The sequence below is a fragment of the Brachyhypopomus gauderio genome, chromosome 3 (assembly GCF_052324685.1).
Source record: "Brachyhypopomus gauderio isolate BG-103 chromosome 3, BGAUD_0.2, whole genome shotgun sequence".
NCBI classification, from domain to species: Eukaryota; Metazoa; Chordata; class Actinopteri; order Gymnotiformes; family Hypopomidae; genus Brachyhypopomus; species Brachyhypopomus gauderio.
The window spans coordinates 15,846,693-15,859,555 of NC_135213.1; the positions used below are offsets into that span (position 1 = coordinate 15,846,693).

The 12,863-nt window shown below is 42.5% G+C and overlaps 1 protein-coding gene across 4 annotated transcripts in view; it reads right to left on the minus strand.

Annotated features, from left to right (window-relative positions):
* The window catches only part of LOC143510455 (inactive carboxypeptidase-like protein X2), a 59,681-nt gene that overhangs the window by 37,889 nt on the left and 8,929 nt on the right, over positions 1 to 12,863 (minus strand). For 2 of the 4 annotated variants that reach the window (XM_076999820.1, XM_076999821.1), the window contains 2 exons: positions 5,844 to 6,586; positions 1,724 to 1,804 (listed from right to left, as the gene is read on the minus strand). In XM_076999820.1, coding sequence (XP_076855935.1) covers positions 1,724 to 1,804; positions 5,844 to 6,123 — 361 coding nt within the window. In that variant the 5' untranslated portion in view covers positions 6,124 to 6,586. Of the gene's footprint in view, positions 1 to 1,723; positions 1,805 to 5,843; positions 6,698 to 12,863 lie in introns of those variants that run through there. The other 2 variants (XM_076999819.1, XM_076999822.1) reach the window with 2 other exon arrangements.

The window sequence follows — 12,863 nt, forward strand, 5'->3', positions numbered from 1 at the left end:
AGGCCAGAAGAACTATAGCAAATGTTCCCATGAGTCTTTGTCCATCAAAACACTTCTCTTGTTAAACCATTACATAGTGCACCTTTGTGCATCAGGGGCCGATTGTACGAGTTCACATGTAGAATTTGTTCATTGTAGTACAAGATAATTGGATTGTAGTATTTGATGTAATGTAATATCTTATAGTGCAAATCTTATTTAGTCTACTAAAAGACATTCATTCATTTTACCTTTCACAGAAACTTAAAAAGACTGATCTTGACAAATCATGATGTATTTGGCAGGCACCAGTGTGAACTCAGTGAAGCAGTGAAGGGTTTGGTTTTGCAAAACATGTGATAGCATAACGCTCATTTCTTAAATTACCACAATGGAAACAAAGTGGTTTTTTTTTTTACCTGTTTACACCTGTTTCTAAGGTCTGAATGAGGAAAAACGACACTTCTGCAAACTAATGCTATTTTATTGACACAATGGAAGCTGCATTCTTATGAGTTTTGTAAATTGTTAATTCATTACTATTTATTTTCTTAATTATCAGAATTAATTCTACAATATGAAATAAATATAAATGCACACCAGTAAATAAAGATTGTATGAGTTTCTGCTATTAGGGTTATATGGGGTTATACAAAGGATTTTGAATGAATTAAATGTTTAATGGAAAAATAGTTGCAGCCTCAGAAAGCTGACAGATGTCTAGCATCCATAGAGGAGTCGTTTCAGGTGGCAGTAATGGTGCTGGAGGAACGTGGGTCTCCCGAGCAGGAAAGTCACTACCGCCTGTAGGCCATGGAGCTCTGCTGCTGTTTCATCACCATGGAAACCAAACATGGAGCTCCATCATCCGAAATTTCACACACACACATCATCATACACAACCTCCTGTTTTGCCTGGAAAATATGCTTCAATGCAAGCATTACACATATTTACTTTGTGTGTGTGTGTGTGTGTGTGTGTGTGTGTGTGTGTGTGTGTGTGTGTGTGTGTGTGTGTGTGTGTGTGTGTGTGTTTGCCCTTCTCACCAGACTCCACCATAGTGGAGTTTCAGTTCCCAGGTAAAATCAGATGTAGGCTATTAGTTTGTTTTTCAGATTGAATCAGGCATTACACTTCTACACTTTCACACAAAATTTATAAAGTATTGTTATAAATTAATCTAGCATACCCTTATCCTTATAGAATGTATTACACTGCCTCAAGTCTCTCCAGTTAATATATTGATAAAACATCAGCCTTAATGTGTAAATGTGGAGAGCCTCCTTCACTAACATCATCATTTCATTCAAACTTGCATGTGCATAATATGTATGCGTCATCATCAGGACTGTGGATCTGATCCCAGATGATTTCTCAGCCATCTGAGGCTGGAAGCCTGAGAGAGCCAGTTGAGTGGCACACTCACTTTCTCCTGTCAATCACAGCGACACTGGCCAATCAAGGGCATCGATTAGCTCATGCATCAGAAAGGCATAAATACTGTAATCCTCAGGATGTGTAATTCCACCTTGTACCCACGCTCTCTGTAACTCAAACGTACCCACGCTCTCTGTAACTCAAACATACCCACGCTCTCTGTAACTCAAACATACCCACGCTCTCTGTAACTCAAACGTACCCACGCTCTCTGTAACTCAAACGTACCCACGCTCTCTGTAACTCAAACGTACCCACGCTCTCTGTAACTCAAACATACCCACGCTCTCTGTAACTCAAACTTACCCACAGTCTCTGATGGGTACTGACGCTCCGCATCATTGATGCTGTTGGGAGTCTTCTCTGTCTTCTTGTTTGAAGCTCTGACTGGAAAAAAAAAAACAGAGTAAACGTTTTTAGCCACTGGGCATCAAATCTGCTTGTTAGCATGAGCCCCTTACCGTACTGTAGCATCAGTAGGTACAAAGACGAAAATACTACTGCTGATTCAAATGGAACACTGTTTAAACAGGCACCACAGCAGTAGAAAAGATTCAGACCAATGGTGAAAACAGGAGTGAGAGAATTGAAAAGACAGACAAACATAAAGGGAGTGACATTTCTAAAATCCTAACTCTTAACAAAAGGGGAACACAGATCCAAAATGAATCAACTATTAAAAGAATAAACAGCCAATTTAAAACCAATTTAAAGGTTCTGGGGAAGCGCGCACTACCCTGCCAGCCATCACCATGCAACCCCCACCTGTCCCAGTATGCCCAGGCCAAGAACCCATAAAGTCCATTAGGCATGTGGGCCCATATGGCTCTTGCTGATGTCCTGGCAGCTGCTGTGCTGGCTCCAGGGCTGTGCAGTGTTCCTCCTAGCCCAGCAGGAGCTCTTTTCCATGGGGCAGGAATGGGGCAAATCAGTCTGTGGACCACGATGGTCTGATGCCCCAGCAAGACCCATAGGCACTCCGTGACAATCCAAGCCACCTAGAGCTTGTAGCAGACTCTCTTTCAGCAGCAGAAGTTCAAGGCATTGATGAGAGCACTGGCCAATGTTTCTACCCTGCTAGCACACTGGTCGTTCAGGACATGTTTGGAATGGCCTGTCGGGTTCCTCCATCTCACAGTCCTGAGCTTTTCCCCACGGTGCCTCCATGCTGAGGACAAGTCCCACTTTATCTGCCTCAGCGGCGGAGGTTTGGGAGCTGGCTGATGTGGTGATCTGCACATGGTGTCTCAGCTTTTCTGGCAGCGACACGCTAAGGCAGCGTTCCAGTTTCGATTCCTCAAGTGCTGCAGCCCTCAGAAACGCTGCGTACGCCTTCCGAACCGCTAACAGGCCGATCTGCTCTCCCAGTCGCCGTCAGCTCACCAGGAGCAGCCTAAGGACCGATAGCGCTGCCAGTACCTGCCCAAAACTTCACCGGAGGGCCACTGTCAAAGCCACTAGGTCATTTGCAACCGACTGTAGCACCTTCCTGTCCAGTGCCAGACACAACTGCGTTGTGCGGGACAGCCACTGTCAAGCCGCTTTGCTGAGCAACCACCCACTTTTGTTCAGTATAGTTTTTGTGGAGTATAGTTCTCCAGCATTCGCGGTGGTATCATGGTAGGCTGATATGTAGCGTCTCTCTCTCTCTCACCAGAAACCAGCTGGGCTCCACTGCTAAACTTATCCAACGTGTTCCACGGCTGGCTGCCATTGTCTTCCGCTCACGGGTTGTTTCATGTGCCACCCCAATTTGACCAAGTCAGTGTCTACATCCCACTTCAGAAACCAGTATAGCAAGGAGGCCTCAGTTGACACCCCCACCCTCATCTCCTTCTCCATCTCAAAGACAGTGGCCATCGCCTCAAAATTCTTGAAGTTGAATCTCACTTTGAAAAGAGAAAAGCAGAAGCAAACATTTTCTATCCATCTACACATACATTTAGTCATCTATTCAACCATATGTCCTTCTATTACTGTTAATCATAGACCAAAGATTCCTTTTAGAAGTCACAGCAGGTCTTCATTGCTCTATATCTCATGAAGAGAGAGACCAAGGATGGAGAGAGTGGGGGGATCTTTTACTTATGGTTTTATGTGCATTAAAAACACACTGAAAATAGGATGTCTGTACTGTACTGATGTACACACATGGAGTGGAACTCAGTTCGTTAAAACCCTGGTTGTCATCTGATGCATATCTGGTCTTTTTCCTATCGATCATCTTTTGTGAGAATGGATTTAAAACAGGTTATAAACACGGGCCAATGCCAATCCAGGCCAAGAAATTCCACTTACATTTTCAGTTAAAAGCTACAGTCTGCAAGCTCTGGAGTGCCTGTAGAGCAGAGGTGCACTGGTGAAATCAGGTGTCAGACGGCTGGCTAAATACAAATTAGAGCGTACCACATTATGAATGATTATAACTGAAAAGGACAGATGGAGACCACTCTCATTCCCAGTGCTGCGGAGAGGGTGCTCAGGATAGGTAGGCACTCACCATCAGATATGCAGATTATTTCTGCTAATCAGACTTATAAATGCAACCATTTGTTGTCATTCTGAACCCATAAATCCACTTATGAAACCCTTACGCATAATAAACTGGAGCCATTCAGTGTGATACAATGCTTGATTTTATTACACATTTCAGAAATGGGTAGTTATGTTAGAAAATAAGTGATAGGCTTATAAAAGAAAATTTTTAATCCAACATGTTTTAGGGAAAAACTGTAACAGCTACACATTGCTTTAGGAACCACATATGAGGAGGATATCCCATAAAAACAACACATTTAGGAAATTATTTATCTTAAAATATACACATTTCCTTACAAATTGACTAAAAAGTAATTTTAGGTCAGTGTGGTTCATAAAGACCATGTTTGGCAGGATGATCCATCCATGTGGTAGCAATTAGCTCATCTCCAACAAGAAGTGGTTAAATTACTTTTTGACTAAGAACTGAAAAGTGTCTGTGAAGAGAGAAAATCAGAGAGAAAAGCAAAACCAACCCGAAATGAAAAGTTTGAATCTGACTGAAAAGTTTGAATCTGACTGAAAAGTTTGAATCTGACTGAAAAGTTTGAATCTGACTGAAAAGTCTATGGATTGTTGCTCTTCTCAGCTTTAGCACCTGTTCTGAGCAAGCGGCTCTTTCACCCATGCACGTGTGAGAAAGCGCCTGCAGAGTGAGTCACGTCACTACATCTGCTTTCAATTCCCTCACGCTGTCCTGCTTTCAAAAGCACGCATAGCAACTCTGTCACTGCATAGCCACGTTTGATATACTCCCTCCTCCACCACTGTACAAACCATTAGGCTACCGTGTGGGCTGCAGACTTCGCAGAGAAAAATTTGTGGCATAGTAGTAAATGCTAGTGGGATTTGTAAATGAAATCGCAGGTACAGGACAGTATTCCCAGAACATTCGTTTACAGCCATTGTGCCTAGTTCGGTCTGCATGGCAAGAGATCAATATGAGTGGAGAGCACCACTGTAGGTCTGCTCCTTCTCAGAGCTGTTTCATCAATACAGATCATTTGCTCATATAAATCAAGTGTGTAAGGGTGTTGAAACAGAACCAAGTCAGGATGTGGCAGGCGGAAAATGACCCTAAATTTGCAATCGGGCTATAAACTTTTGGATAATATGCACTTTAAGTGCATCATGTTAAACAGTGAAGTAGTTATTGCCATAATCATGCAGATTATTGCAAAAAAGTTATTACTTAATCAAAATTATGTTTCAGGTTGTGCACTGCTTGGTAATAGGTCATTTATGCCATTGTTAGTGCAGAGGGATTGTTAGTGTTGCTGTGAAGTGCTGGTCCCTGTTTTGTAACTATCTTTCAAGTATAATGATAGGTACATGTTGCAAAAAAATTTTATTTACAGAAAAATTTCTTCTCTGAAAATATTGTAGGTGTAAACATTTTATATTAGAAAACTGACTAATGGTAGGTAGTCAGCTGTATTTTGAAGCATGAAATCCTAGTTCTTTATTGATGAAAAACGGAAAATGTGTACATTTAAATGTCTCTGATATTTTGATATTTTATTTTATATGATATTTCATATATATATATATGATTCGCTAAATGTTGCTTTTTGTAAATGCTGTCTTCTGTTAATGAATGAATGCATATTTTCCTCTGAGAAGAAACACGAATGGTTCTGCTAACCTGGAACTGTGATTATTTCAAAGTGAAATGTAAAGAGTCTAAAAGATTTACATCATCCCCTTCAATATACACTTAAAACTATAATATGTATAAACCCTTAAAACTATAATATGTATTATAAACTATCCCTGTCAAGAACTTTAAAAACAGCTATAACATTTTACAGTGCACATGAAACTTTAGGGTTGACTTCATTTGAAAAGTATAGCTTTCTGTTTCTCCTGTTCGAGTGCTGAAGGTTACCTGACTTTGTCTTGGTTCCAGTTTGCTTGATGGATGATTTGCCGGACTTGACTTTGGGCTTGTTACGGGCAGCTGGACGAGGCTCATCTTCTTCTACAGGGCTCTCCTCTGGGGCAGGAATGCGGTAATAGTGTTCCCTGCTCAGTAATTCCTGCATGTAGTAATCCTCATCCTCATCTGGGTATCCTGAGCAGGCCTCCGGCAGCAATCCCACAAGGCCAAGCAGAGCGAGGGCTAGAAGACCAGGGCAGTGTCCTACGGTCGCTAAGAACAACATCATCAAAGAGGGGTCCGAGGAGCGATGCAGCCGCGGAGAAAAGTCCCATCTGCAGGCGGCCTCTCCTCTGCTCTGTTCCTCTCCCTAAAACCCCAGAGCTGGAAAGAACGCTGTTGGCAGCCTCAAGATCCTTAATGAAGGCTATGGAGCCAGGAGTTCCCTGCAAACTCCAGCTTGAGGACTAACTCTTTCTGTCTCTCTCTCTCTACCTCTCTCTCTCTCTCATCGGAAGGAGGGAAGGGGGGGAATGTGAGTGAGAGAATGCCTGATAGAAGAGTTAACAGATGAAAAAAAAGACAGCGTGACTGCAGTCCTCTCTGTTTTAGATGTTGGTAGATGGTGAGAGCTGTAAGCAGCTGCTTGCTTTTCTGATGCTGGCACGTGGTGGTAGTGGGGGCAAGCTGCAAGGGTTTTTTTCTTGGAAAGAGTTGAAAGTATTTACCCTTTGCACTCCTCAAAGAAGACACTAAAAATGAAGAATGGGGAACAAACGGGATACATATGGAGACATAGAAAGAGAGAGACAGACAGAGAGAGACAGATAGAACAGAAGCACATAATCAGAAGAGCAGAGGCACAGACTTGGTGCAAATAGAGATTATTATGTGGGGAGGGCAACTGCTCACTTTCCTCCCTGTCCAGAGGACCATCTGACCATCTCCTCCCCCTTTCTAGGCCAGCTGGGGCCAAACTGGGCTGGTCAGGCTTGATGACTGAGCCAGACTAGAGCAGCAGGACATCACAAGCAGAGAAGGCGTTTGGATTATATCTGGGAGGAACTAGTAGACACGGAGCCCTCCCCTTAACCCGATTCCCATTCAGCTTTGCATCCTGCAGTTGTTTTCGCATTTTCTCCCATTCATGTGCTGTGAATAATTATTTTTCACAGTCCTCTGATGAATTTATTAATGAATTAATAAATTCATTAATTTGAATTTATAAATAGGTCCTTCATATAATTCTTAAAAACTGTTTAATGGAGGGTTAAAATCTTTATTAGAGTATTTGAGTATCACAAACTAAATCAAGAGTTAATACTAAGCAAGTGTAATCAAAGTTTTGTTGGCAGATTACAAAGTCCTAGTGGCAAAGCACATGCAGTCAGATAGCATAAATACCAGCAGGACATGGCATTTTATTGATTAAATACATGAAATACTGATTCAATACTCATTTACTGCTTCAATGCTGTCTTTGTGGGCAGTGAAGGAGTCACAGGGCACCGTCCTCAGCTCTTTGCTCCCATGATGCCCCTAGACTCTCTGCTATTTCATCACTGTACCACTAAGGTTGCTCCATGCCCAGACCAGCCTGGACATGGAGACAATTTACACATCAGAAGAGTACATTTTAAAAAGTGGTTGTTTTGGAACCATGGGTCTGTGCGTGTGTGTTTGTCGTGTTATGCCCAGACATGCTCACACTTTAGCCCACTGTCAGAACTCATCACATCAACAACTGCTTGGTATTCCATCTACTGTTACACACACACACACACACACACACACACACACACACACACACACACACACACTTTTTCAACAACCTATTTCTCCCAGCTTACAGTAGGTTCAGAAGAAATCCACAGGGATTCACCTTGTTGCCTGCATTGCCTGGCTGTTCCTTTAGTTATACTTTGAAGACAAAGAAGTTTAATTATGGAGCAAAGCAGAGGAAACGAAAGGTTCAGTCTTCCACCCGCTGCCCTTTATGATGTACAACAAATGAGAGAGAGAGAAAGAGAGAGAGAGCAAAAAGACAAAGACAGGCAGAGATAGTGAGAAAGAAAACAATAGTAAGAGAGGAGATTCTGTGTGCTTTTCTAGCCAGAACTAAGTGTTCCACGTTCATGCTGAACAATTTAGATCCTGCCTTACTGCATCTCATTCTCAGAATGTGTGGGCAGAGAACTGGCTTAGCGTACGAGCAGACCATGTAATACACAAACACACACACACGCCAGTGAGGAAGAAATTGATTTTCCACCCACACACTCCCAGGCATGGTTCAAGGATGGACAGGCACCTGAAGAAACAGACAAGGACAAATCAGAGGGAGCAGACGTTTAGTGAGATGAAAGAGGATTTAAAGATCAACACTAGAGGCAGAAACCAAACCGAAATTCTGCAGATATCATGAATGCATATTATAAATTCAATCTGATTCTAATTCAAATTCATTTCAGTGATTCACCAAGATTTTCATTTATGAAATTGACATCTGAAAACAGGCAACTTAGCTTTCTTGTCAAGCAAAACTATAATAACAGAAAACAAGTATTGACTTGTAGCATTTTTGAGGAGCTCTGCGTTCGATTAACTTATATACTGAACTTTGTTCTATGAGAAAAGGAAAGTGTGTTTTCTTGATTTTGTTTAAATTTATTGCTGATGAAGGTTGTTTATATTTTATTTCATGAAGTGACAACCTCCATGTTATGTTGTTAAGCTAAAGCATTTCTATTGTGCTGTTGTGGGTATGGCTAATTTAATAAAAACTGGGAGGAGCACCCCAATACAAGTCCATTTGCCAATGAGGAGAAAGAAAAAAGCATCTCTCTTCCAGAAACGTTCAGGCATGCTTCATCAGCAGCTAACAAATACAATATTGATCGCTTTTGGGGACAGATTTTGACACCAGATGATCACTGATTTGCAAAAAAACAAAATCAAAAAATAGCTTGAACAGTCTGGTCATCACAGAAAAGTGAACTGAATCGCTGTGTGCTTGAATCCTTGTGATACCAAGACTATATAATGATAGCACTAATTCAGAGGATTGAGTGAATGCAGGCTACAAGCCAGGAGGTAAACCCATTTCACCACTCATCATGGGTGTTCCTCTCTGGTGCCACTGTTCCTAATGATGCCATTGTCTTGTTTTAGGTTTATTGCTTTCTCTGATCCAGCTCATGACCCGTTTTCCCCACCTGTCTTCATCTGTTTTTGCATATCCCTCATTCAACTCTGTTTCGCTGAATCTTGTTAGTTCTAGTGTTATGTTCTGTCTAGTGTAATGTGTCTTTGTGAATCTCCTGAATCCTCCTGTTTGCTGTGTTTTTATTATGTTACATTTCTAACTACTGGCTCTGTTATCTCCACTGATTCGTGGATTAGCCTTAATAAAAAACTTCAGTCACAGAAATTTGCCTCCTGCCTCCCTGTCCAGCATTAGTGAGAGGGACAGATACTGGTGAATAAAGCTAAATGTGCCATCATCAAAGCTATGAACATTCAACACACTGTGGGTCTGACACTGATTTTGGCAACTCCCATGTGTATCACATCTACCAGCAAGCAGATAAATGACGAACATGGTGGTAATCCTGAAGGGAATGCAGAAAATCTGTGATGACCGAATAACTGCTTACATCAGACCGTAAGCATGTGGAACTCGAGTTATGAAGAGGGCACAGGAGGCAAATGTTAAAATGAACAAGGAAGAGATCCAATTCAGCGTCAACACTCTAAACCGTGTCAGCCGCATCGCACCTGAAGGAACATAGCCTGATGATTTGCTACCGCTTGGTGACAAGAAGGGCAGTGTAATATTAGCTGGACAATATTACACGGAGCCTGGTATATTCTCAACAAGGTAAATATACAAGCCTCACAGCATCTTGGACAGAGGCGCCTTTGGAAGTCTGAAGACCAAACTCACTCATGCTCCTGTCTTCAAACTCTACAACTGTGATCCAGAAGAAAACAGATGCATCTGGCAGTGGGCTGGGAGCGAGCATGGCTTCTGTAAGGTGGGCCGCTGTGTTCCACTGTATTATGTCTCATGAGCGCTCTCTGAAACAGGAGAAATTTATACTCGGTTTGAGAAAAATGCAAAGTAGCCGAGAGATTTAATGGGTACATAGTCACAGTATGAATTTTGTCTGATCACTGACTTCACAAGGCCATTTTTCAGAAGCAACTGAACAAAGCCCCAGCAAGACTGCAGCAGATTCCGCTTCAGCTACAGTGCTGTGACCTGCCAACTACATGCACACCTGGCAGAAACATGAACACTGCTGGTGCTCCATCCCAGACAACAGTGAAGGAGTATATTGCTGGAAGCAACAGATGTTCTAAGCTCAGATATGATCTGCCAGCTTAAAGAGGCTACCGGATACGTCAGAATTGTAAGCCCAGACAACATTGTTGCCTTGACAGGAACATACACCAATACAGATCCCAATAAGTCATCCCATTAGTGTCAGGAGGCATACTGATGATGGGAGACAGGACAGTTATCCCTCAAAGACTCAGGCCACTCATTTTGGAGAACATATGCCTGGCTCAACAGATGTTCCTATGTATGAAGGGCCACCTCTGACAGAGCCAGTGAGCCATGTTCCTTTTGATAGCCCATGTTACCCACAATCCAATGGTCTTGTGTATAGACCATAAACCACAGAGAGACCATAAAGACTGGAAGCAGATTCTTGTTCAAACAGGGACAGCCTCATTCTTTACTACAAGGTCACTGAGAAACACACCTGTAAACACAAGGAGTCTTGTGTTCTCGACATGATGGGTTTCTCCTGGAATCTTCTATCACCGTCTCTCAATCTATATATTATTTAATAGTAAAAAGTGTGTGCATAATTTTAATTCTTCCATTTAAAATGAATGGTAGCTGTATTCAATTTCAATTTCAACTGATTTTTATACTGGAGCAGTTTATTCATGTCTGTGCAGTTGTGGGTGCAGCCAGGTCTGATCAAGTTTAGAGCAGCAATCCAGGATCTGCAAGCCCATGCATTTGATTATGAACATTTAGTGCAAGCACCCTGCATTTACGCAGTAGGCTTCCTGCAACAAAATGTAACATGTTGCAAGTATTTTCATTTAAAGATGTTGGTCATTTAAGGTGTTTCGTAGATTAATTTACTCTAGCAGTTTTTACTCAAGTATACCTATTTCTGCCGTTAGTCCCTTCTGACGTATGCCTGACCTTTCATGACCGTCAAGCTGCATCCCCAGGGTGATGTGACATGCACCTTCAGTTGACAATAATAGACAGATTCATTTCCTTGTGTTTGAAGTATGCATGGAACCACATAAAATGGAGGAAGACTAAACATCAGTAGCTTGCTGCCGTCCCCATGACCTTTCCAAAGCTGCGTTTCAGCAAAGCAGAGGAATGTACTTCCAACTCAGTTACTGGTCTCTTCCGCTTATTCTGAACTTTCCAGAGTTTCCAATAAAATCATCATCAGGCAGCCAGTTGCACCACTCCCTTTTCTGGAGACCAGACGCCGGAGAATAAAGCTAAAGACAGAAGAAGAAAGGCTCACAGTTTGCCTAGTGACACTATTTTAAAGAGACAATCAGACAAATGTCACATTGACAGCTGTACATGCCAAGAGACACTGCATTTCTCCTTACGCTTCAGAATCCAACACTGTAAGTACTCAAGCACCGACCCTCTTTAAATCCAAAACATTTTTCGGGTTTGTCTTTTCCCCTGATGTGGCTTTTGGACCGCTCCACCCGTCTCTGGAGTTACGTGAAATACACTACTGCACACAGGAGTCTGAATGAGCATTACTGGATACCACTGCAGGGAACAGTCCAATGGAAACACGTACTGCTGCACTCTCCACTAACGCTGCAGCCTTTAGATAGCAGCACAGTTGCACACCACACTTTTTCTCATCCAAAGCTCTAAACAACAAATGTTCAACATGTACTGTCTTACTGTTTCTGGAAGTTTTCTGGAGGTCTTCAAGGATTATCCCCAAGATTTTAAACATACAATTCTAGTCACATTAGTATTGTTTTTAAAAGCCACATCATTATCCAATCTTCTTCAAAGACCATATGTGTAATATCATGCTGAAGACAACAAAATACTTCTCAAGAAATGGAACACATTTAAAAAATATTCATGCTCTAGAGCAGGGGTGGCCAACCCATCAGAGACCAAGAGCCACTTTTTTTTAACTGTGTTACGGCAAAGAGCCACATCATACAGGGACATGTAAATTGTTAACGGGGGGTGGGGGGGGTGGCGAGTGTAGATTGTTGACCGGAAGGGGTGAGTGTAAATTGTTGACGGGGGGGGGGGGGGGGGGGGGGGGGGGGGTGTTGTAATGGACAAAAAAAATAAGTATCGCGCCAGTAGTTGGCGAATTAGTAACTCGTGTGAGCGTGTGAAGACGTCAAAGGCGTGTTTTCCACTACGCCGGTTTTAAAAGTATTAGCGGCTCGCTAGGCTTGTAAACAAACCGCGCACCATGAAGATGTAGCAGTGTGTCGCCCTCAGAGCTGATGAGGTAACCGGGCCACGGCACAGACCGTTAGTGCAGGTGAGAGCGCGGACCGGCTGGGGAGCCGCATGAAACCAGGCAAAGAGCAGGTTGGCCACTCCTTTTTGGTCTGCTTTATTACAGACAATATCCTCAGTACATTTAATGAATGAAAACAGTACGATGATAGTGGAAGATCAACTCCTGATGTTTCCAGTTTGAACTGAGCTCACCGAGACTGTCAAATCCCTGTCACATTACAACACACCATGGTCATGGAGCTGCCTTAGTAGTTTGCATCACGCCTCAGCCTATAGGAGAGATGCATGGGGCAGGACCTTTTTTTCCTCAGAGAATCCTTCATTTAAAATGAACACAGACTTGTTTCCTCTGTCCAGATGTATGTCTGCAAAATCAGGCTCATGGCAAGAAATTAAAAATCTATATCTATGAACTACCACAGAAGGTTCACTTTGAACCTCTCCTCTGATTTCTGCGTGAC